We start from the raw sequence: 26,634 nt of genomic DNA on the forward strand, positions 1-26,634 counted from the left end.
ACAATTAATCAGAAAAACAAATGTAGCTGCCTCGATTACCCAATCATGACAAGTGCATATTACATACATATATATAAATAAATATATATATATATATATATATATATATATATATATATATATATATATATATATATACAGTACAGAATATAAATATGACGTATTTTCAGTTGTTCCATACTTTTTTGTTATGTACAGTACAGACCAAAAGTTTGGACACACCTTCTAATTCAAAGAGTTTTCTTTATTTTCATGACTATTGACTATTGTAGAGTCCCACTGAAGGCATCAAGGGCTATTTGACCAAGAAGGAGAGTGATGGGGTGCTGCGCCAGATGACCTGGCCTCCACAGTCACCGGACCTGAACCCAATCAAGATGGTTTAGGGGTGAGCTGGACCGCAGACAGAAGGCAAAAGGGCCAACAAGTGCTAAGCATCTCTCGGGAACTCCTTCAAGACTGTTGAAGACCATTTCAGGTGACTACCTCTTGAAGCTCATCAAGAGAATGCCAAGAGTGTGCAAAGCAGTAATCAAAGCAAAAGGTGGCTACTTTGAAGAACCAAGAATATTACATATTTTCGGTTGTTTCACACTTTTTTGTTATGTATATAATTCCATATATAATTCCACATGTGTTAATTCATAGTTTTGATGCCTTCAGTGTGAATCTACAATTTTCATAGTCATGAAAATAAAGAAAGCTCTTTGAATGAGAAGGTGTGTCCAAACTTTTGGTCTGTACTGTACATAACAAAAAAGTATGAAACAACTGAAAATACGTCATATTTATATTCTATACTCTGAGAGAGAGAGAGAGAGAGTGTGTGTGAGAGAGAGAGAGAGAGAGAGAGAGGAGAAATGTAACAGTTTAATGTTGTATGTAAACTGTGTTTGAGAGAGAGAGAGAGAGAGGTGTTCAGAGAGGAGTCTGTTTGATGTTTAGTTTTATGGACTCAATGTTGAAAATGTAAAACATTTCAAACACTGTTGGCAGAAGTGAAAAATAAATAATTTTAGGAAGTTACAATTTTGTTTGATTCCATGATGTATTTTACTGAACATGAGTATTTACAATGCAAATCCAAATTATTTTAATTTACTGACAGTTACTTATATCTTGTCTTTTAACTTTATTAAGATCAGATTCTGCAGGTAAAATAACAATATTAAGGTGACTTGACTTGGACTTGACTTGACATAGCTTGTGACTTGACTTGCCCAATAAAAAAATACTAAACTTACTTGAGACCTGAAGGTTAAGACTTGAGACTTACTTGAGACTTGCACATGTGTGACTTGGTCCCATCTCTGGCGGTGACTTGTCTCGTGAAGATTAGCATTGACTACTCTTGACTCGTGAAGATTAGCGGTGACTTGACTTGACTCGTGAAGATTAGCGGTGACTTGATTGACTCGTGAAGATTAGCGGTGACTTGTCTCTTGAAGATTAGCATTGACTTGACTTGACTTGTGAAGATTAGCGGTGACTTGATTGACTCGTGAAGATTAGCGTGACTTGACTTGACTTGTGAATATTAGCGGTGACTTGATTGACTCGTGAAGATTAGCGGTGACTTGACTTGACTCGTGAAGATTAGCGGTGACTTGATTTGACTCATGAAGATTAGCGGTGACTTGACTTGACTTGACTTGTGAATATTAGCGGTGACTTGATTGACTCGTGAAGATTAGCGGTGACTTGACTTGACTCGTGAAGATTAGCGGTGACTTGACTCGTGAAGATTAGCGGTGACTTGATTGACTCGTGAAGATTAGCGTGACTTGACTTGACTCGTGAAGATTAGCGGTGACTTGATTTGACTCATGAAGATTAGCGGTGACTTGACTTGACTTGAGAATATTAGCAGTGACTTGACTTGACTTGTGAAGATTACCGTGACTTGATTGACTCGTGAAGATTAGCGTGACTTGACTTGACTTGTGAATATTAGCGGTGACTTGACTTGACTCGTGAAGATTAGCGGTGACTTGACTTGACTCGTAAAAGATTAGCGGTGACTTGTCTCTTGAAGATTAGCATTGACTTGACTTGACTCGTGAAGATTAGCGGTGACTTGATTGACTCGTGAAGATTAGCGTGACTTGACTTGACTTGTGAATATTAGCAGTGACTTGATTGACTTGTGAAGATTACCGTGACTTGACTTAACTCGAGAAGATTAGCGGTGACTTGACTTGACTCGTGAAGATTAGCGGTGACTTGATTGCCTCGTGAAGATAAGCGTTGACTTGACTTGACTCATGAAGATTAGAGGTGACTTGACTCATGAAGATTAGCGGTGACTTGACTTGACTCGTGAAGATTAGCGGTGACTTGATTGACTGATGAAGATAAGCGGTGACTTGACTTGACTCGTGAAGATTAACGGTGACTTGACTTGACTCGTGAAGATTAGCAGTGACTTGACTTGACTTGTGAAGATTACCGTGACTTGATTGACTCGTGAAGATTAGCGTGACTTGACTTGACTTGTGAATATTAGCAGTGACTTGACTTGACTTAGCGGTGACTTGACTTGACTCGTGAAGATTAGCGGTGACTTGACTTGACTCGTGAAGATTAGCGGTGACTTGATTGACTCGTGAAGATTAGCGGTGACTTGTCTCTTGAAGATTAGCATTGACTTGACTTGACTTGTGAAGATTAGCGGTGACTTGATTGACTCGTGAAGATTAGCGTGACTTGACTTGTGAAGATTAGTGGTGACTTGACTTGACTTGTGAAGATTAGCGGTGACTTGATTTGACTCATGAAGATTAGCGGTGACTTGACTTGACTCGTGAAGATTAGCGTGACTTGACTTAACTCGTGAAGATTAGCGGTGACTTGACTTGACTCGTGAAGATTAGCGGTGACTTGATTGACTCGTGAAGATAAGCGGTGACTTGACTTGACTCATGAAGATTAGAGGTGACTTGACTCATGAAGATTAGCGGTGACTTGACTTGACTCGTGAAGATTAGCGGTGACTTGACTTGACTCGTGAAGATTAGCGGTGACTTGATTGACTCATGAAGATAAGCGGTGACTTGACTCGTGAAGATTAGCGGTGACTTGACTTGACTCGTGAAGATTAGCGGTGACTTGATTGACTCGTGAAGATTAGCGGTGACTTGACTTGACTCGTGAAGATTAGCGGTGACTTGATTGACTCGTGAAGATTAGCGGTGACTTGATTGACTCGTGAAGATAAGCGGTGACTTGACTTGTGAAGATTAATTAAATAAATTTCCTACTTTCCCTACATAATTTTTTAACAAAAAACATTGGTAAAATATATATTTGGGAGTCTTTCCAACGATATATAGTTTGTCAAGATTAGATTAGATTTAATTGTAATATAGTGAAGTAAATGTAGGCGTCCCGTATATGGGACAGGGTGACAGTTAAAGTAATAAATAACAATAGCATGCATAAAATAATTTGTTTAAATGTCTTTCTTTTAATTTTTGATGCATAGACTGTAAGACTACCCCACATTTTTAAATTAACTGACTATACATTTTTTTAATGGTTTTTAAGGATGTCACAATGTTAAATTATAATGTTATTGTTGTTTTACTTTGTCCTTTAATCTCTGTTTACAATCCAACATTTTACAGTCAGTTTGAAATCTGTTCCTTTGCGCCACCTGGCATTAGTTTTGCGATGCATTTTACCATGCGACTGACTTGCATTTAATGCCGCGGCGGTATTACCCATTCTGGTTGTCCACAGTGACAGTGACGTGACATACAGCCAAGTATGGTGACCCATACTCAGAATTGGTGCTCTGCATTTAACACATCCAAAGTGCACACACACACACACACACACACTGTGAACACACACCTGGAGCATTGGGCGTCGTTTATGCTGTGGCGCCTGGGGAGCAGTTGGGGGTTCGGTGCCTTGCTCAAGGGCACCTCAGCCCTATTAGGAGACATAATGTTTCATTTAATTTATATGCTGATGATACCCGGTTGTACATACCATTGAGTGCTGGTGATACCATTAAACCCTTATTGGCCTGCCTTTGGAATCAAGAAATGGCCGTCCAACAGCTTTCTTAGACTAAATGAGAATAAAACAGAAGTAATCATCTTTGGCCCCCCAAAGTTGAGATGTGGTCTCATAAATGATCTTGGCAAGCATTTCCCCTCATTCTGCTCCCAGGTCAGGAACCTTGGTGTCATTCTGGACTCTGAACTTTGCTTAACTAAACAAATTAATACAGTTGTCAGTTACGGATCATCTCGAGACTGAAATCATTTTTAACTCCTAACGACCTTGAGAAAGTCATTCATGCTTTTATTACCTCCCACCTTGACTACTGTAATTCATTATATTTGGATCTTCTTCAGTCATCCATTGCATCTGTTTTTTTTATTGTTTATCTTTTGATTTTGTTCAGCTTTGCTGTCATAAACGTGCTATATAAATAAACTTTTACTTACTTAGGGTGTTGCCAGCCCAAGACTCGAACCCACAACCTCAGGGTAAGGAGTCAAACTCTCTAACCATTAGGCCACAACTTCTCCCCTATATATTATATGAGTCTCAAGATTATCATAATTGTGACTTTATATTTCATGGGTATTGATGGAGGAAGAGAGCCCTGTTCGTTCACAGACTTGAACCTGCGACTTTCAGGTTACAAGTCCAACTCTCTAACCATTAGAAAAATATCACAATTACCTGTTTGGTTATGTGCAGAAACAAGATTTGTAGAAGATTTTCAGTTATCTTAATTCAATATAATACAAATAATTATACCTATTTGTAGGAAGAAACTATTCTACTATAATCTTCTATTATTATTAAAAGAGCCTGTGTGTGAGTGTGTCAAAGGGTGCAGAGAAAGTAATGAGTGAACTATTTAAAACTTGAAGATCCTGCATATATGGAAAGAATCTGTTCAGGACCAGAAATACATACATGACAGCTATTTATCATTTCTACATATGGTAAAAAAACACACCTGTCAAATACAAATACAACAATACATATTCTGTAACCAGCTCCAGGCATATATACATCTGTGTAGAAATGACATTCTGGAGCAGTCTTTGGCAAACGCAACTCAGCTTTGTTGTGATCAATAAAGTCTACTGGATTCAATCCTTCTCTTAGTTTATTTTGAACAAGTCAAATCCACAACAGATTCCTTACTGATTATAGTCCTTGAAAACCAAAAAGCAGTTGATGGAATGATGACAGAATGATCAGTTTTAGCTGATTGGTGACTTCTTTGCAGGAAATGCAAATATAAAAAGTTTTATTATTAAAGGTCATATATAATATTTTCTGCTGTTTTGCACGATTGATATTTCTGAACTTTGAACATTGGCTTTTTACCTAGTAAAAGACTTTCCAAGGACGCTAACGGTTAACCAAACAGGCGTTTGTGTTTATTTGTGCTGATTTACAGTCATTGACATACTCAGTGTTCATGGCTGCTGATTGGCTGGAATATTGATGAACCCTGTGAATGCATTGTTCTGATTGGCTCAATAAAGAAACAGGCAGGTTCTGTTGACTGACTACAAATGGTCAGTGTTTGATTTTAGGAAGCAAATAGAAATAATTAAATCATTTTTATCCATCAGGTCTGTGCTGTAGCAATGCATCACTTTATTTCCATTGTGTTTTCACTGCTGATCTTTACTGGGCTGCATGTGAGTGTTCAGTCCACAGGAAGACGTTTGGAGCGGAGCAGCGAAAGACATTTTAGATCATCACTGACTGTTTCGAATGGGATGCACTGGGGATCATGGGGTCGAAGTGAGTTTTGTCCAGATGGAACATACGCCAAGGGATTTAATGTAAAGGTAAGTTGAGCATCAACTCATGGATGTGCTTTGGATTTTATAACTCAGTATTTTGTCTTGTTTTCCAAAAATAATGAATAATAATAATAATAATGATTAAATAAAAATCTAAACATTTCTAATTTGATCAGGACTTGATTTCACATTTCAATAATTTATCTTTGTATTTATTTACTTATTTACTTTGGGGCTGTAAAATCAATTACTTTTTACATATGTGCATATATTTGAGAAATGTTTATATGTATGTGTGTGTTCCTTAAATATGTATGTGTATGTATTCATATTTATGTACAGTGCCTTCCGAAAGTATTCATTTTTTATGTTGCTGCCTCATGTTAAGTTCCTTTAAATTACTTTTTTTCCCACATCAAAAACATTATTGTCACAACTTTTTTTTTTTTTGTAAAATTCACCTTCTGCATTCTCTGTGAATATCTTCCTGAAACAAGTCACTGAAATGAACAAAAATGACATTTGAAATACAGTAGGCTATATCTAAAGAAAGCTTCAAGTGTCTATTATTGTCAAAAAATCATGTTGATAACAAATATTCTCTGATAGAATAATCTGTATGAAACCAATGCAAGGTACATTATTTCCTGTCTGAGCTCACAAAATATGTCCACGCAAGATAATCATCCACACAAAACCAGGCTTGTGTTACCAGGAAAAGTAATTGGTTTACAGTAACGCTAGTAAGTATTTGTGTAATGCGTTATACCCAACTCTTAACTAAATATATAGCTGAAGCACCTTTACAGCCTCAAGACTTTTTTGTTTAATGTGACAAGCTTTGCTCATTTGACAATGATCTGCTATTCTTCTCCTCATCTCTTCTTCTCTCAAGCTCTGTCAGGTTGGATGATCTTCAGGTTTCTCCAGAAATATCTGATTGGGTTTAAGCTCAGGGTGTTTCTGGGTCACTCAAGGACATTCACAGAGTTGAATATAAGCTACTCTTGCTGTGTGTTTAGGGTCATTGTCCTGTTGGAAGATGAACCTTCTGCCTGTCTGAGCTTCTCAATGTTGTGGACTGGGTTTTCATGAAGAAGATCTAGGTTTTCTTCTTCTCTGATGAATTCCCTGCCGCCTGAAAACACTCCACAGCATGACGTTTTTATTTTTTATTTTTTAATACATTTGCAAAGTTGTTAAAATCCAGTTTTTTGCTCTACTATTATGGTGCATGGAGTGTAGATTGATGTGGGAATAAAGTAATTTAAAGCAGTTTAACATAAAACAGCAACATAACAAAACATGAAAAAAATGAAGGGGTGTGAATACTTTCACAAGGCTCTATGTGTGTGTATTTATATACAGTATACATACAAATAAACAAAGTAAACACACAAACACCTGGCATTTAAAATATATGTAAATGCCAGATTACACTCTAGTTGTTTTTAAACAATAAAAATCTGTACTTTTGTCTTTCCAGTTAAAATGAAGTTTTTTTTTAACTCAACAAATACCAGGACTCCCTGGTGGAAGAGATATTGTATCTCAATGGGACCTTCCTGGTTGAAAAATAATAATAGTAATAATTAAACATGCCTAAACAAGTTAGATTTACAATTTCCTTTTTTTTTATTATTGTGCAGTATTATTAAAAAGCCTTAATAAGTTGTAGTTTTCTTCTTGTTTTATGCAAAATCTCACTTTATTCTGCTGATTTTGCTCAAGTCGAGGTGTTAATGCTTTACGAATGTTTTGATATTTATACTGGAAAACAAGACAAAGTAGGGAAATCATTTTCTTGAGATGTTGAGCCATTGTAACATTGTAACTCCACCTGCCGTGGATGTTAACAAATAGAGGATTGTCTTAATGTTGTTGCTGTTATTTTATTTAAATTTTTTTTTAGGTTGAAAGATATGATTATTTTGATAACACTGCACTCAATGCGATTTATCTTTTCTGTGAGAGTAAATCTGAAGACGCTTCAGGAACCATTGGGTCTGATGAAGGAAGGTAATGGGTTCAGACAAAGTGATGATTTTCTTGAAAGTAAATACTGATTACTTAATAACTATAAACCTTATATATATACAACTATAGAGTGTATTTTTTCCCTTTTTTTTCTTCAGCTTTGGTCAGTGGATAGATTATGTCCAAATGTGTCCTAAAGGATTCTTAACAGCTTTTCAGTTGAAAGTTGAATCTTCTCAAGGAATTGATGATGATACGGCCGTAAACAACATCAGGTGACTTTTTCTCTTTCTGATTAGAGTTTGTAGTAATTCAAAGCTTTCAATAGATATTCATCATGTCTGTCAGAAAATCACTGCGTTTCGGTTCACTTTTGTGAAGCGTCCTGTTCGAGAACGAGACCGGAAGAACATGAGTGCACACAAATAAAAATAGACCCTTTAAATTTCCAAATGATGTATTATTCTCACCTTTACGAGCAGCAATTACAGCATATTTAATTTGTTTCCACTCTTGCCTTTATTGTGCAATAGCAGCTGCTCCGGGCATCTGATTTAATGCTCAAATCTTATTGGACGGCCCGTATTTTCACTTTGTGAAACTGAAAAGATTTGTAGGACTGGACGAGAAAAAAACATTCGCATTTTCCGGTGTGCAAAATGTTCATGGTCTATGTGGAAGCATCCATAGGAAGCTGTTGTTTTATTCCAGGCATCATCGCGTCCAAAATTTGTTTCACTTTTTCGCGCTAAGTGTGGAAAGTCCTTTAGTCAGCCCTCTGCTGGAATTTGCATTTGCATTTGCATTTAAAGGTACACACAAAAAACTGAGCTTTTTTTCTTCCACCCACAAATAGGCAGTTAAAATATGATTAAAAAAATACAAATCCATGCGATATTTTGAGCAGACACTTAACAGACACATTCTGTGGACTAAAAATGAGCATAATAGGTCACCTTTAAGAGAGACAACAACTCCATTTGTCTTGCATGAATCTTTGCAGAACTGCTACATGAAATATCATCATTAATAGGGGCTCTTTGACATAATAGTGTCATCTTTATTCCAGATTTACCTGCAGTGGGGGGCATGAGATGGTGGGTGAGGGCACAACCTGGGGCCAATGGGGCAAATGGAGCCCGACATGTGAGGGAACAGGAATCTGTGGCATCAGGACGCGGATAGAAGAGCCGCAGGGATTCGGAGACGACACCGCTCTCAATGATGTGATCATGTACTGCTGCGATTGAGGTCATTTATCACATTTAACCAGGGTCCTGGAAAACCCTTGAAAACATACAGACTTATGAAGAGGCTCTTGAAACCGCTTGAATTCTCAAACATACAAAATGATTGTTCATTTTTCTCCAATTTAACACAAATGTAATATCATGAAATAAAAAAAGGTAATTACAATTATCAGAATTGCAAGATCTCAGAATTGTGAGTTATAAAGAAATGCATGATATAAAATCTAAACTGTGTGATATGTGGTCAGAAATGTGAGTAATAAAGAAATGCATGATATAAAATCAAAACGGCATGATATGTGGTCAGAAATGTGAGTAATAAAGAAATTAATGATATACAATCAAAACTGCGTGGTATGTGGTCAGAAATGTGAGTAATAAAGTCAAAATGGTGATAAAGTCTGAATTAAAAAAAATCTGAATTGTGAGTTTTTGACTTTTTCTTGCAATTTCGACTTTATAACAACTGACAATTCTGAGTTTCTGAGAAAAAAAAATAGTTATAATGTCTATAAAGTCTTATCATGCAATAATGTCAGAATTGCTAGAGAACTGCTTGACAATAATGTCAAAAATTGCTAGAGAAAAAAAAGTCTAAATCATGTCTCAAAAACTCACAATTCTGACTTTATTGCACATTTAAATCCTGCAATTGTTTGGAAGAAAAAAAAAACTATATCGTGAAAAGTCCTTGAAAGTTATTTTACCGTATCTGTACAAACCCTGAGTCAACACACAGAATGCCACAGACTGCACAGCATACATCTGTTTTTTCTTATAAGTATAAGAGGATGTCAAGAACAGTGTTGGGTATAGTTACTTTGGAAAGTAGTTAGTTAAGTTACAGTTACCATCAATTAAAAGTAATTAGTTATGATACAGCGTTACCTATTCATAAAAGTAACGCGTTAGAGTACTCATGCGTTACCAAAAATTAAAAGCCGTTTGCAGTGGCTCACACATGACAGACACAGCCCCCGGCCCCTTTAAATCCACCTAGAAGTCGTGACTCCCGACAATGAATAACGTCAGTCTTCCGACTAAATTAACACTGCAGGATAACAATAACAGGAAAGACAGTCAGCAATCGGCTATTCCACGTGGCGTTTTATTTATTTATTATCACAGAACATATTATTAATCAAAATTCGCACCTAACGTTACCCAGCCCGGGTAGCCTAGGCTACTGTATATTATGAGCACCACAAGATAACTCCTGATTTTTCTTTAATTTTATATAATTCAGTTATCAAAGTACAAGTATGCTTACTTGTAAACACAACCTTAAACAGGCTTGCAGATTTAAATCCATTTAGAAATGATGAACAACCAGCCAGCCAATGATCTAACAGAAATTAACAGCTGCCTGTCAAACAAAAATGATAACAAACCGAATTAAATCCTTCACTGCCACACAGGCAAATGACAAATCGCTTAATAGCCGAACTAATTATTATTAAAGTGTCACTCACAGTCACAAGCCTAAATTCGCTGTAACACAGTCCTCTTACATTTACTCTTCAAAGTAGTGATTAAAACGTAGCAGAAGCAGATTTTCGAAACGTTTGTCCGACAGTCGATTTCTTTTTCGTTGACAAATTGAAAATAATGTGCGTACTTCCATAAACCAAACGCTGTCCTCTCTGCCATCTTGCCGGGAGTTCGAAAAAAAAAAAACCACACACACACACACACAGGGTCAGGTGCAGGGCACAGACGTATCACAGCCATTGACTTTACGATCACAGAGCTTCGGCTCCGCTGATACATCCGCAGGTGGCACAGTAGACCTAGGACTACCGTCTGACAAAAAGCAGGCTGCAGTCGGGATTTTCCTTTCCTTAAAATAACGGATTACTTTTTTTTTTTAAATAACGAAGTTACTGATTACTTGCGCACGAAACTAACGCGTTAAGTTACACATTTCAGGAAAAAAGTAATTAGAGTACTCTAACGCGTTACTTTGTAACGCGTTACCCACAACACTGGTCAAGAAGATCATGTGGATGAATAATTGAACATCATACAAATAACAAATATTCTTAAATTCTTTTTTTGTTGTTTTAATCCTAAAGAACCTTTTCCTCTGTAAAGAAGGTAAAGGTTTCATGGATGTTAAGTTCTTTGTGGATCTCAATAAAGAAGCGTTATGTATAAGAGTGTACTATGACGAGCTAGTTATCATGAAACAAAGCCTAACCAGATGACCAGGACTAATCTGAGGTTGACTCAACCCTTGACAATATAATCTCCATTGGCTAGTACAGTTTTAGTTTACTGGCCAGACTGATATATCTGATTTTACACACACAAACACACACACACACGATTCTACGGTGCCCGAGAGAGAACATGGTCGGTTCACTTAGTTTTGTCGTGGCCTCGAGATGTTATGTTTACTGCCACAAATTCTGAATTAAGGGTTCGTATTTATTTCACCGTGTGTGTTTTTTTTTTTTTTTTTTTTTAAGTAGGAAAAGAATAAATAAAATGAGTAGGCTTAAAATCAGTAGGCTAGGTAATAAAAAATTTATGTTTCTTTTAGCATTTTCTGTTGATTTATATCTACTGGAAAATAGTCATCTATTCACATATAGTAAATTGAGCAGATGGTGGTGGAGGATAGGATTCAAATTTTGTATCAGAATTATGTAGCATTATATAGAGATGGATCCAAAGATCCTACAGGAAGAAGATCTTATGCATGTACCATTCCATCTTTACAAGTATCTGTCAATAGAAGAACATCAGATCAACTGACAGTTTATCAATTACAACAGCTCTGCACTGGGTAGAACAAGTTCAACTAAACAAAGTTATTCTGTGCTCAGATTCAAGTTCAGCATTAATATCCTTACAGTCATTTTCATCTCTGACTAGACATATATTATTAAATATATTCAACTATTTTCAGACTTCACAACTTGAATATAGTGGTTACATTTCTGTGGGTGCCTGCTCACAGTGTAGTTAAAGACAATGAAATAGCAGATTCATTAGCAAAGGAAGCAATAGGCAGGAAAATACAATGAACATTTTATTTAGCAAAGCAGAAATAAAGACAATAATTAAAAGTGAAGTCATCAGCAAATGTCAAGATAAATGTAACAAGGGAAACACAGGCAGGCACCTTTATACAATCCAGAAGGAAGTGGGAACGATGAGGAGGAAAGGAGGAAAACATAATATCGAGATTAAGACTGGGTCACACAAGTCTAAATAAGACATTACATCATCTCAATGGAAAACATCCAACAGGTCTGTATGAGTGTTGTCAGGAGGAAGAATCAACAGAACATGTACTATGTCACTGCTAAAAATATATTACAGAAAGAGAAATATTCAGAAGGACACTACAGGAGATACTAGAGATGCCAAACAAATACTCAGTCAAACAGCAAATTGTAATTCTTTAATTGTATTCTTGAGTGAAACTGGGTTAATAAATAGAATATCAATTATAAAGAGAGAACTTATATATTTATTATTATTATTATTATTATTATTATTATATAGAATTATATCAAGTAAAATGGGCCATTTAACTTAAAAGTAAAGAAGAATTTCAGACTGTTGCCATAACAGTACTTGATATTTAGAAATTATTTTATTGGTCTGCGGTTGCTAAGTGAGATTAGCAATTCATTCTGAGGCCAGAAGAAAGCAAGCAGAGTTGGCTGACATATCCCATCTTACTCCTCAATAATAAGATTGATAAATCAATAAAACACAAATACACATTTAGGAATAATGATTCATAACCCATGTCTTGATGGCCCCTGAAAGAGATAAAATGCTAAGTTGTTCAAGCTATTGTTCAATTCTTTTTATGAAATTGATTGAAATTGATGTTTTGATGTAGTTCAAATGAAATAGAATCAAATGTGTTTCATCAGAAATTTCTATTTCACTTTGCAGTTTGACTGGCCCATTTTTGCTGATCAGCCGGCCCATTTTACTTGAACACTGCTCTCTCAAAAACTCTGGGGCAGCTAATAATTCAAAACCTGTTTTGGGGGGCTGCTTTGTCATTCATTTTGGAGGGAGTACTACCATTGTCTGAGAAGACTGCTACTGGTACTTTTGCTCTCGTTCGAGGTTTCGAAATGGGAGTTCTAGAAGTTCCATTACATTGTGTTTACTTGAACTCTGAATTGGTGTCTGGGAATGTGATCGTAGGTGTTCGTTCGTCTTTGCCCATTCCTGATGTAACTTTCATCCTGGGAAACGACTTAGCTGGAGGCAGTGTGTGGAGTTGTTTAAATGTGCCACCTGAAGTGGTAATGTCACCTCTTGTTGCTACTACTGATGAATGTGCTGTAAAGCACCCTGATGTGTTTTCAGCATGTGCGGTTACACGCTCTATGGTTAAACCTGATGTCTCAGACGAGGTTGAGTTAAATAGTACGTGGTTTGAAAATCCTGATTTAACAAAGTTGTCTTCTGTTGCTCCACAGGGGGAATTAAATCCGCATCCTCTGAGTGCTGAAAAGGTTTTTGAACATCTTGGTGATTTGTCTCTGTCTTCTGATTAACTAATTGCCACTCAAAGGTTAGATCCTACGCTTGCGTCATTATTTGAAGTGGTTCATACAGAGCAGACATTTGGGAATACACACCAGGGTTACTTTCTCAGAGCTGGGATATTGATGAGAAAGTGGGTGCCTTCTAACTTGTCTGATATCTGGAATGTTGTTGATCAAATTGTGGTTCCAGTTGATTATCGAAACATGATCTTAAGTCTGGCTCATGATGGTACGGCTGGTCATTTGGGTGTAAGTAAAACATACCATCGAGTTTTACGTAAATTTTACTGGCCCGGTTTGAAGAAAGATGTGTCCCGCTATTGTCAAACTTGCCATACTTGTCAAATGGTTGGGAAGCCTAATCAAACTATTCCTCCTGCTCCGTTGTTTCCAGTTCCTGTGGTGGCTGAACCTTTTGAACATATAATCATTGATTGTGTTGGGCCTCTTCCTCATTCAAAGTCTGGATGTAAATACTTGTTGACCATAATGTGCGTGACTACACGATTTCCTGAGGCGGTACCTTTACGTACTATAACGTCGAGAACGATATCTAAAGCACTTGTTAAGTTCTTTACAATGTTCGGTTTACCGGAAGTAGTTCAGAGTGATCAAGGTACTAATTTTACATCTCGTATGTTTTCGCAGGTGCTCAAACGTCTCCATATTAAACATGTTTTATCATCTGCTTATCCTGAGAGTCAGGGCGCATTAGAAAGGTTTCACCAGACCTTGAAATCTATGCTTCGTGCTTACTGTTTTGAGCTAGAACGTGATTGGGAGGAGGGAATTCCATGACTACTTTTCGCTTCACGCGAGGTAGTGCAGGAATCACTTGGGTTTAGTCCTGCTGAATTGGTCTTTGGCCATACTCCGCGGGGACCTTTGACAGTCTTGAAAGAAAGTTGGCTATCCGATTAAAAATTTAAATCTCTTCCTGAGTATGTCACTGATTTTCGTACCCGTCTTCATTGACCCTGTGAATTGGCTAAACAAAACCTTGAGAAAGCACAAGGTAAAATGAAGGTCTGGTATGATAAAAAGGGTAGAGAACAAAGTTTTAGACCTGGTGACAAAGTGCTGGTTTTGTTACCTGTGCGGGGAGGGTCGCTGCAAGCCCGGTATAGTGGTCCTTATGTAGTGGAAAAGAAACTGTCCGACCGTGATTATGTTATTCATCTCCCAGATTGCCGTAAAACTTCTAAAGTTTTTCATGTTAATATGATTAAGATATATCATGAGAGGGAGTTGAGTATTGAGAAGTCTCTGAAGTGTGTTCCTCTCAGCATCAAGCCAGCTGATGTGACTGCATCTGTAGGCTTGGCAGTACATGAACCGTTGTATGAAGAGGTGGGACCTTCTAGATGTGTAGTTGAAGGCCGGTTGAGAAACTCTGAAGTGTTACTAACCTTGTCTAGTCAATTATCTCATTTATCTGCTGTTCAACAAAATGACATCTTGGATTTGGTGAAGAACTCCTCTGGATTGTTTAGAGACATTCCTACTCAAACGTCTGTTATAGATCACGATATAGATGTAGGATTTAACACTCGACCCATAAAGCAACATCCGTATCGTGTTAATCCATATAAAAGATCTCTTTTGAATAAAGAAGTTCAGTATATGCTAGAGAATCAAATTGCAGAGCCTAAATTAGTCCCTGGAGTTGGTGGGTAAGTCTGATGGTAGTTATCGATTCTGTACTGACTACCGACGGGTAAATGCTGTTACCAAGGCTGATTGTTATCCATTGCCGAGAGTAGATGACTGTGTAGATCGTGTAGGTTCCGCTACGTACGTTTCAAAACTTGATTTGTTAAAGGGATACTGGCAGGTACCTTTAACGGGTCATGCTAAGGAGATTTCAGCATTCGTAACTCCTGATGCATTCCTTAATTATAGGGTAATGGCTTTCGGAATGCGAAATGCTCCTAGCACGTTCCAGAGACTCGTTAATAATGTTCTCGCTGCCGTCTCTGGTTGTGAAGCCTACTTGGACGATTTAGTATTATACAGTTCTTCTTGGGATCAGCATTTGAACGCTTGGGGAGATCTTTTCTTGCTTGGCAGATGCAAAGCTGACTGTAAACTTAAGTAAATGTGAGTTCGGTAAAGCTAACCTAATTTATTTAGGTAAAGTGATTGGAGGGGGACAGGTTCATCCAGTTGCGGCAAAGGTTACCGCAATTTGTGAATTTCCACCACCTGTTGATCGAAAACAACTGCGCTGGTTTTTAGGGATGGTCGGTTATTATCGAGCATTCTGTAAAAATTTTGCAAATGTGGTTTCTCCCCTTACCGATTTGCTAAGTCCTAAGGCGTTGTTTCACTGGTCAGACTCGTGTCAGACTGCTTTTGAGAATGTTAAATTTTTGTTGATTTCAGCACCTGTTTTGGTGGCACCAGACCACTTGAGACCTTTTAGTCTTGCCGTGGATGCGAGTGACGTGGGTGCGGGGAGCGGTTCTTCAGCAGAGGCGTTCTGATGAAGTACAACACACTGTCTGTTACTTTTCATAAAAGTTTGTTGCTGCCCAAAGGAATTATTCCACTATTGAGAAGGCTTTGGCTCTAGTCATCGCCATCTGTCATTTCGAGGTCTATTTGACTTGCTCTCATCCTATTGTTGTGTATTGTGATCACAATCTGCTTATTTTTTGAATTCAATGCACAACACTAATCAGCGTCTTATGTGCTGGAGTTTGACGTTACAACCATATGACCTCGATATCAAACACGTTCGAGGTAAGGACAATGTTGTGGCTGATGCCCTGTCCCGGGTCGGTTAGGGGCATAAACTAGAGAGGTAATGAAAAGGTGAAGGTTCACTTTTGCGGGGGGTGAAGGTGTTACATATTCATGTATTTGTGATTTGTTTTAAAGGAACACTCCACCGTTTTTTGAAATAGGGCTTATTCACATTATTTCCTACATTTAGATAGGTGGGCAAATGCATTTTTGTGTCAGTGCATGCATTGTTTTAGTTTGACTGGGTCGGCGTTAGCTTAGCTTAGCACAATGAATGGAATCCTTTGTTGCCAGCTAGAATGGCCTGAGTAAAAGTGATCAAAAAAAAAAAAAACCCACCTAATTACTTCTTGTGGCCTGCGTATTCACAACGAGTACATATAGCGATCCAGATTAAAACTAGGCGATTTCCTAGGCGGATATTGACTTGGGACTATATTATGGGGAGGCACAGGCGAAGCACTGCTGCTTAGGCCAAGCACTGCTACTTCGGCGCAGTCCAAGCAGCCAGATCTGTGGGGCGGGCGAGGTGTTCGGCGGCGGCTCTGTGTGCCTTATTGTCGTGTCCTATTCCCCTTAATTTTCCTATTGTTATGTCTGCCGTTTTGTTAATAAATTCCCTATTGTACGAGCTGTGTTTTCTATGTCCTCTCGTGTGTTATGGCTGCGGTCGTAACAATCTAGATTAAATATTTATTTAAAATATTAATAAAAATCAGAAAAAATATTTACCAGTGAAAAAAGAGAAACGGAGCTTTGCAATGTAAATGCTTCACCTTTATGTAATCATCTTGTATCTAAGTTACTATTATTGGTTAATCTTGACTCATTGGTTTGTACAGACTGGACCATATTATGGACGTAAAATGATGACGGGACACCTTGCTGCACAAGGAGTTCATGCATCAGAGGTTCGAATGCAGAGGACATTGGCAAAGATGCACGAACCATATCACCAGACTCGATGCCATGTATGTGCCATAGTACATTACGGATAACTGCCCTATAATCTCTCTACACCAGTACTTCTAAAACTGGGGGCTGAATACTTTCTATATGTTATCTAATTAACTCTGTTTTGTTTCAGGGTGCACGTAGATCTGTAGTCAAGTCCAGCTTTGTCGAGTCCAAGTCAAGTCCAAGTCCAGGACTAGTCGAGACCGAGTCAAGACCGAGTCCAAAGAGGTTTGAGTCCAAGTCAAATCCAAGTCCGAAAGTTTCGAGTCCAAGTCAAGACCGAGTCCAAATGAGAGAAAAAAGGATACTCTTCAAGAACACATACTTAACTACTGATAATGTATGTAATGCGAGAGACAGCATATCTCCCATTCTAAGAAAATAATTTTACATTATTATTTGTAATGATCAAAAAGCATGTGCAAAGTAACAACTCTGTAGGACAGGGGTCTCCAAACTAGATCATGGATGGCCAATGTCCTGAAAAGTTTAGCTCCAACTGGCCTTAACACATCTATCTGGAAGATAGATTCTAGTGTGTCTAGTAAGAGCTTGATTAGCTTGTTCATGTGTGTATAATTAGGGTTGAAGCTAACAGGGGCGTTACATAACATCCCGGGCCCAATGGATAGGCAGTCCTGATGGGCCACCATGCCCCCCACCCATGAAAATATCCATGTAAAATAAAATATATTTCAGATTCATACTTTTCAAGGGCCCTCTCTTGCCTTGGGGCCCTGGTAATGAGTACTGGTTTTATCCCCAGTCCGACCCTGGGACCTAAACTATAAAGGACACTGGCCCTCTAGAAGAGAGTTTGGAGCTGTAAGGTCAAATTATTTTTATGTACTTTATTTTCATTTTATTTACTTAATAATGCTGCTTTTGCTGACATTATGTCTGTGGTCAAAAATTTAAATGACTGATGCCTTGGCACAGTGCACACACACATGCAAAGCTCGGGATATGACGCATGCGCATGGTTAAGGCTATAAGGGATACGTTTGGCTCTACTGGGCATGCGCACATAAATACAGCGAAATTTTTGTCATACTGTACTAGTGCTTGCATAGACTAGTCAAACGCTGTCGGAAACAATCAACTACTCCAGCATGCATTAACTATAATGCATACAAAGTGTTTGCAAGTACGACGTGAATTTTAGAATTACAATATTGTGTGGAGTTGTTACTATATGACCTTATCTATGTTGCATGTAAAAATTAAATATGTAATGTAATAATTAGGGTTGTGCCTGAAGCAGAATACCTTATTCGGAATGGCACGGAAGATGACTTCAAAAAACGAATAACGGACAAGGAATAATTCTGTCTGAATACTCGCCTGAAGCTGACAGTCTGGTGTTTGCTAGATAACAGGTGAGCCAGGGGATCAGCACAATATTATACACAGACCTCTAAAGTCACAAGTGTGAAGTGAATGAATGTAAACTTTATGAGCAAAAACAGCGCAAATCAAACACCGCATACTTGTACACCTTATGAAGAGGTGTACAAGTAAGACTACGATTTTCTACTCTAATATTACCATATTTTTGGTACATTCGGTGATAAAATCAAAGTTGAACTAGATTTTTGTCTAGAAATGCTGTCCTTTCCCATGGGATGTGGGATCAGGTCAGAGTGGACCATGGTAGAGAATTTGATCTATCCCTCTTCATGCAAGACATCTTGGCAGAATACAGGCATAACCAGCAACGACTGCCTTACCTCCAGACAACATCAACTAAGGTCACATTTTATTATTCATTATTATCACAGATGTCAGATTTTTACCACATATATACTGTTCTGAGCTATAAGCTATTGGCAACAGTAGGGTTGTATTTGTTAACATTAGTTAATGCATTAGCTTACATGAATTAAAAATGAACAACACTTCTACAGCATTTATTAATCTGGTAACACTTTACATTAAGGTGTCATTTGTTAACATTAGTTAATGCATTAAACTAACATGAACTAACAATGAGCAATACATTTATTACAGTGCATATTAATATTAATGAAAATAATTATTCATTGTTTGTTAGTTAACCATGCATTAATGTTAACAAATATGTTTGATTTTAATAATGTATTAGTAAATGTTGAAAATGTTGAATGCTGCAGAAGTATTGTTTATGGTTAGTTCATGTTACCATTAGTCTTAGTTATTTTTAAATTAAGCATTTATTATTACCTTTTTAAAATCAAATTTTGTAGCTGTTAACATTAGTTAATGCACAATGAACTAACGTGTAAGTGTATTTTGTACTTTATACTTTATCGTTTTGAATGCTTTACATTTTGAGAATGATCTTTTACTTGACAGAACCATACTGTAGAGAGAACATGGCCCGAAGTAAATAAGCGGCTCAGTTTTCCAATCAAGACTGCACTCCTCCAGTTGGTCGACCAGGAGGCTTTGGATACGGAGGATGGGTTGACAAGATACTGTGTATCCAATCTTACCTGCCAGATCAGCCAGATTGGAGTACAGAGATTTGTTCAGGCATGGAATAGCCATAATATTCTAGGTATATGGTATATTGCTTTGACATCACTCAACAGCTGTGTTTTACTTTTATCACACCATCATTATTCAGTAAACCAACTGCTAATATATACAAATTTTCAGTGTCCTAAAGAGCCATTTCCTGCAGAGTTTAGCTCAAACCTTATTAATCTAACAAAACAGAAGCAGCTAATGAAGGTCTTCAGAATTACTTGAAAGTGAGTTACAGCAGCTGGAGCAAGGCAGGACCTTAACTCTGCAAGACTGCTGGAAAGTTCTTACACTACCATTTAATACAGTATTGTCAGTATTTGTTTTTCTGCTGGCCAGAGATGGCTGCAAGGCCAGGACTTCAGAGCAACTGCTGCTGAGGGCCTCAGAAGCCACCAACCTATACAGACAGGAAATGGGACACAGTTTGACCCCTACATAAGCATTTGGCATTGACCTATTTCAATCTGAAGAGGACAAAATCAGAGTTTAATTATCTTTATTGTGACCTTGAAAATGTACTGAACTATACCATAAATGAGCATTACAGCCCATATCAAGACTGTCTATCTGAACTAATCAACATTACCAGAAGATGTGCATAGAGATGCTTTATATTGTATCACTAACATGACTGACAAAACTTCTCTGATTGTACATTCATTTTTCAGTGTAATGTAACATGAAAATGTATAGAAAATTGAACAATACAATCATATTAAGAGTTATTAATAAACACAAATAAAGTCTTCTGGTAGCAATTGAACATGCACTATACCACAACAGCAACCTTATAAAAACTGTCCCGCTCTCCTGAGGGCCTAATTACATTCAAAACTTTAGAGAGGCCAACTAAAAAACCTAACATGACAACAAAACTTGTTCAATTGTGCATTCATTTTTTTTGCATACTGTTGCATGAAATGTATACAATATTAGGAAAACCCTACAATTATATTAAGAGCTGTATTCATGAAATTGAATGAAATAAAATCTTCTGGTAGCCACTGAACATTTGAAACACATGCAGTATACCACAGTAGCAAACTTATTCAGAACTAAATTGCTCATCTCTGGCCCTAATTACACTTAACACTTCGGGGAGGCCAGCTACAGCCACCAGGGATTCCCCTGTAATTACAGACACACATTTTACACATCCTTGACCCTCCTGAAGTATAACATTGACACATAGTCTTCAACCAACCAAACTTGAACAGCAGCGTGCCAGCACAGGACTGTTCATCACTCCTAAAAAAAACATTACAAATATATGATCATTAAGAATCAGTTTAAAATCACCTTTTGCTTTAATTCATTAAAACAAAACTTATAGGACTTAATTACACTCTATTTGATGCTGGTGGTCATTTGTCACATTCAGCAGTCTGATATTTCTTAATATAAAACAATAAGGGGTGGTTTCCGGGGTCCAGACTAAAATGCCTGAAAAAAGCTTGCACTGACATCTTAAAACATTGTATAAATTGTGTATAAGATGAACAACCAGTAATGTTTTCTGCAAGGTATGTTTGTAAAAACACTTTAAATGTCCTAATATAACGAACACCTAGTCCTGGCTTAATTTAAACCCTTTCCGTGAAACCAGCCCTAAGTGTCAGACTAATGATCCAGGTAACTGACACCAGTGCTACTATAAACCAGTTTTTGGGGTCCTGATTATCCATTTGGGGATTTTTGCAATAATGACCAGATGAGAACATTGTCCCTTACATACTGCCCATTTAGATCTTAGACAATGTTTTCTGAAAGCGTTTACCCATGGACTATAGCACTATAGTATGGTTTCTCTTTTAATCTACATACATGTGTGATGACAGGGTGATTACTTGCCTCTGCACACATTGCATCTAAATGAGGTCCTCAGAATCACACTGTTGTTCTGTGAGGTCCTCACTATGCTTAGACAGCTCCCTGAGCTTCCCTGATACAGCTGGCAAACCTTCTGCGGCAAGAAAGACCTCCTCGATTTTGTCTCTTATTTCAAACAGCTCTGATCCCTCGTGTCTTGAAGCTTGCCTTTAACAGTTAAAAGACAATCAACAGATGCATAGACTACAATCTCTATTGAACCCTATTGAAACATTGTTTCTAGACAACATTTGAGTTGCAATTCTTATCACCTGAGATCAGTGGTTTTGCATTAGTGAGTTTGCCAAAAAGTATGTAAAAACATTATCCAAGAAATAAGAGACTTGGTACATTTCGAATGGGATTAAAATGAGAGATTTCTCTAACCAGCTCAGGAAAAACTATCCTGAAGGAGAAAACCAATCCCATCTGGAAGTTAATGTCTATGATTTCAGATAATAAACACCAATTCTTACATGTTTTTGGTCAGTGTGAACTATAGATCTTTCTCATTTGCACATCTTCTGCTTCCTGCATCCTTTATATTGTGGGTATTCCAGGTTCGTAGCCAGCTTATTGAAAGGGGGGGTTCTTTTTTTCAAAAAGTGGACCTTTTTGCAGTTTTTCTCCACCTTTTGTATTTAATTATGAGGTTCAAATATACTTCATTTTGGTGACGTTTTATGCACTAATTTGTGCTGGATTAGTTTATCTGCTGGTATCTTAATGAGCACGCTTTTTGATGCACCTAAAATATTTACTGCATTGTTGTCAAATTGCTTCCTCATGTAACACCTTTGTCAGTCCATACACTGTTCATAAGTTTAAAGACCACACTAACAACAGAATAGATTTAATAGATTTAATGAACATTACTGAAATATTAATAATAATTTTTCTCATCATCATTTCTGTAAAAAAAAAAAAAAAAAAAAAAAACATTTTAGTGACTAAGCAGAATTGTATTATGTTTAGTAACAACATGTGTAATTGTTATATTGTTTACATGGTACAATTTCTGGTTAGCCACGTTTTTTGTGCTTGACAAATTTTATGATTTCAGTTCAGTGCTTGTGATTTGAATCAATATTGACTCATTTGGATAAATATTAGGTTGGCTACACAAGATATAGGCATTCATTTTTCTAAAGACAAAAATAAACTCACCTAATCAGTCCTATCAGCTGGTAGTAATTTTTAGGTTACATATAACTCAAATGAAATATATTGCATTTTATTATTATAACAACAACTGTATTTAATGATATAAGTTAAAATATAATAAATATGTAATATAGTAGGCCTACAGATAATTAGCTAAATATTCTCTATAACTCTCTTTTTCTAGCCAACTAACGTGCTACATAATATATTATATACCAACCACGTGGCGTTCACTAAGTTCACATTGCATATCTTTTTGTGCAGCATCGGGTGGTTCATCAAATTCATCACCTCAGCCGCCAGATAGGCCTAATGTTAACGTTACACCCACCGTTACACCCAGACACCCAGTGGACAAGAACATTTGACTTAATTTCAGACTTTAATGCACCCACACTGAAGAATTTGTCCATTGAATATAATGTTAGAAAAATTAAACAATACACTGTCAACTAATGATCTGTAGACCATCCTTCTTTTGTTACTCAGTATAGTTTTTATTAGGGAATGGGGATCGAGACCCGGTGCTGAAAGGACCCAACTTTCTCTAAAATCAGTAAGGTACCAGCTTATCGGATACTGCTATCAGTGTTTCTAATGATGGCACCGAAACGCGGTATCAAACGTTTTTTGAAACAACATTTAGCTGTATTTAAAACATTAAAGTTTAATCCTATAATTAATTTAAAAACAACCAGGCAGCTAATATGCACACTTCAATACATGTTTATTTATTGCAAGTCATATGTCATCTCAATATATAACAATGTTATCGCACATTGAGTATTTTTCTCATAGCGTTTTGGGTCTTGTCTTACAAAATAACTGTTACCAAATAAGAGTAAAGTATCGATAGTGAGATCGATAAAGACTCTGATCGTTAAGCAGTCTCATTAAGGGTATCAATATCAATAAAAGTTAACGATCCCCATCCCTAGTTATTATTTCCTACCATTCTTTGATAAATGTCGGTCTCATCTTTTGAATCACAGCCGAGGTTTCAAGACTGTTTGGCCCATACGCACGTGGAGGGAGAAGGTTGACAATTCGGTGATCCACTGCTGCACCCGTACAGCTTCCCTCATACACCCATTTATTCTGTTGTCTTGACGATAAAAACGTGGAGTTAGTCCCCAATCGATGTGTTAAACAGAGGCTCGCTGCTGCAGGGTTAGGGGAGAAACGTCTTCCATTTCAAGGTAAATAAGACTTCATGACTACAGTGTAGACTCTGTTTAAGTGGAAGTCTTTATAATGTATATGAATTTAAAAAGTCACCTTGAAAACCTGAATTACTTTTTATGTGAGAAATTTAAGTTGTTATAGTATGCCTTCTCTTTTCAGGTATTCAGACAAATCCAGAGGAGTTCAGAGAATTCCTTTAGTGGCATATCCTAAGCTCAGACAGGGGGGTGGATTTGAACTGCTAAAAATATCTGGAACAACTCGGAGTCGTGAACTGGTCCTCATCCCCTGTCCCAATGATGGCTCCCATGTCCGATATCTAAAGGAACCACAAACTCAGATTGGTCATGCTACAATTTTTATCCGACCACTTCAGAGGAATCTGAATCTGGATCCTGTAATTTTCCACTACTGTTCTCTTCTTAAAAATGCAGACTATGAATGACGGTCACATTATTATTATTATTATTATTATTATTATTTTGTGTCATTTTAAAATGATCTTTCCTACAGATATGTGGACCAGAATGCAGCAGTGAGCTGGTTGGGCCAGTCCAGAAATGTGTGACTTGTGGAGAAGAATTCTCTTTTTCAAGTATTGAGGCTCATAGTGATGAATGCATGAGGTACGTATCAGTTTATGCATATTGCATGTGTATCCAGACATCAGACAAGGGGCACGAGGTCCACCATCAGCCAACAGTTGAAGAGCATCATGTGTGTTTGTGTGTGGATGTTGAATCAACCTTGTAGTGCAAAATGTATAACAAAAGAAGAGGGCAAATGTTATGACAAACAGCAGTTATGTGATGTTTTAAATATGAGCCCATAAGTTCCTCTTTGTATTCCAAAATGCCAAAAGACCCAATGTGGAGGTCTGCATGTCCTGAATATTGTTCAATTTAAAGGTCCAGTGTGTAACAATTAAAAGGCTTTATTTACAGAACATGGCAGAAATAGAATAAAATCATCAGAACTATGTTTTCATCCGTGTGTGATCACCTGAAAATATGTTACCTTAGAATGACCTTTGTTTCGAAAAGAAAACGCAGTAGTGTGGTTGGGGCCTAAATGGATGTTAAAACACTGACAGACAATTATGTGGCGGTGGTGCAATTGATAAGACTTTGGTGTGAGAGACCCGGGTTCAATCCACCATTGTGTCCCTGAGCAAAACACTTAACCCCTAGTTGCTCCAGAGGCGTGCGACCTCTGACATATATAACAGCTGTCAGTCACTAAATGAATAAAATGTCAAATGTTTCTACATACTCCATCGGTCCTCACCCACGGAGTCTGTCATGTTGAACATACATGTTTCTACAGTAGCCCAGAATAGACAAACATTATATATATATATATATATATATATATATATATATATATATATATATATATATGTATATGGTATTTTATTTTTTTGTGCATTTTTCACGGCCACCATAACTTTTCCTTCTTGTTAGGAAGGAGAAAGTGAGGGTAAAGCAAAGGGGTTACACTGATAGATGCCACTAAATCCTACACACCTGTCCTTTTCGATGTTTTATTTTAATATGACCTTCCTTTTCAACTTGTAATAGCACAGTGCAGTCTTTATTTAAATTTGTCTTGCAATATAAAAAGTACACTAACCAAAACCCCCTCTATTTATACAAGACCGTTGCAGAGCAGTGTTGAGGTACAAATGGAGGTAGTGGAGAAAAAGTGGAGAAAGCGACCCCCCACTCCCCCAAGCTGAAGGTAGATCTGTGAGCACATTGACAAGACCACAGGAGAGTCAGACAGCAAGGGTCAGCAACTCAGGGCCACATCAGGGAAATATGCCAGCCTTGGTACCACGTCAGGGACATGTGCCTACTCCTCAGACCTATGATCTACTTTCCTTTGAGGAAGGAGGCTTTACTGGTCTGTTACCTTAAAATGACACATTGCATGTTTTATTTTAGTAATTTGTTGTTCTCAACATATGTAGATTAAATACTCGTATCAAGAGAGAGAAAAATATATATATTGTGTATATATACATTTTTTTTTTGTTAGATTGGGAAATTGAGCCAGATCCTGCAAAGGCAGCAAAGATGTTCAAAGACAACATTTTGAATCTGCCATGGATCTTAGAGACAGTGCAGTGGTTACTGACATTCTTCTAAATATCTTCCTCTCTGTTCAGCAGAAGAAAGAAATTCATACAGGTTTGAAACAACATGAGAGTGAGTAAATGATGACAGAATTTTCATTTTAAAGTGAACTATCCCTTTAATGTAATAGTCCCTCACAGGTTATTTAACTGGAGCTTTGTAATGGGACCGAGAAATAACTGAAGCTGACACAAGAATGTGCTTCTTCTATTTGAATCTTTCAGTTTGGGTCTTACAGTAACAAACCAAAGCACATATTTGATAATAAAATTATAAAAGTGAACCTTTTGGTTTTTGCATTAGACAGCCATTATCAACAATAACAGAAAAATGCCCTTTCTTCTCTCCTGTGGTAGCGTCTCCAAACACACTTGGGAAACTTGTGCAGTTCTGGGTGGGCTGGAATGTGCTTCCCAAAGAGTTGAATGTTGAAGTGGTGGACAGCCGCTTCCCAAAGTCTTCCACCTGCTTCAACCTGCTTAAACTCCCAGGACATCACAAAGAATATAGTGTCTTTGAA

The 26,634-nt window shown here is 37.3% G+C and overlaps 2 protein-coding genes and 3 long non-coding RNA genes across 8 annotated transcripts in view; 4 read left to right on the forward strand and 1 right to left on the reverse strand.

Moving 5' to 3' along the window:
* The window catches only part of LOC127987351 (NACHT, LRR and PYD domains-containing protein 12-like), a 795,441-nt gene that overhangs the window by 389,641 nt on the left and 379,166 nt on the right, over window positions 1-26,634 (reverse strand). The gene's annotated exons all lie outside the window — the stretch shown is intronic.
* LOC127987369 (uncharacterized) overlaps window positions 1-26,634 on the forward strand; it is a 160,109-nt gene that overhangs the window by 82,948 nt on the left and 50,527 nt on the right. The window lies entirely within an intron of this gene.
* LOC127987362 (vitelline membrane outer layer protein 1) lies at window positions 5,549-11,042 on the forward strand. Of its 2 annotated transcripts, XM_052589661.1 has the most exons (6): window positions 5,549-5,834; window positions 7,702-7,808; window positions 7,925-8,041; window positions 8,836-9,017; window positions 9,798-9,809; window positions 11,005-11,042. In XM_052589661.1, the coding sequence occupies exons 1-4, from the start codon at window positions 5,628-5,630 to the stop codon at window positions 9,014-9,016; spliced, it is 612 nt and encodes a 203-aa protein (XP_052445621.1). In that variant the 5' UTR covers window positions 5,549-5,627; the 3' UTR covers window position 9,017; window positions 9,798-9,809; window positions 11,005-11,042. The 2 variants fall into 2 exon arrangements, with proteins under 2 accessions (XP_052445621.1, XP_052445620.1); XM_052589660.1 differs by lacking the exons at window positions 9,798-9,809; window positions 11,005-11,042 and having other exon boundaries at window positions 5,551-5,834; window positions 8,836-9,363.
* On the forward strand, window positions 13,224-21,887 carry LOC127987376 (uncharacterized). Its single transcript, XR_008161183.1, has 5 exons — window positions 13,224-17,261; window positions 17,378-17,587; window positions 18,495-18,626; window positions 18,851-18,998; window positions 19,582-21,887. It is a non-coding gene; the product is annotated as an uncharacterized LOC127987376 (long non-coding RNA).
* Window positions 23,430-26,082, forward strand: LOC127987375 (uncharacterized). The gene is made up of 4 exons (XR_008161182.1): window positions 23,430-23,990; window positions 24,136-24,373; window positions 24,490-24,602; window positions 26,017-26,082. It is a non-coding gene; the product is annotated as an uncharacterized LOC127987375 (long non-coding RNA).

Source organism: Carassius gibelio, chromosome B22 (genome assembly GCF_023724105.1).
Source record: "Carassius gibelio isolate Cgi1373 ecotype wild population from Czech Republic chromosome B22, carGib1.2-hapl.c, whole genome shotgun sequence".
Classification (NCBI taxonomy): Eukaryota; Metazoa; Chordata; class Actinopteri; order Cypriniformes; family Cyprinidae; genus Carassius; species Carassius gibelio.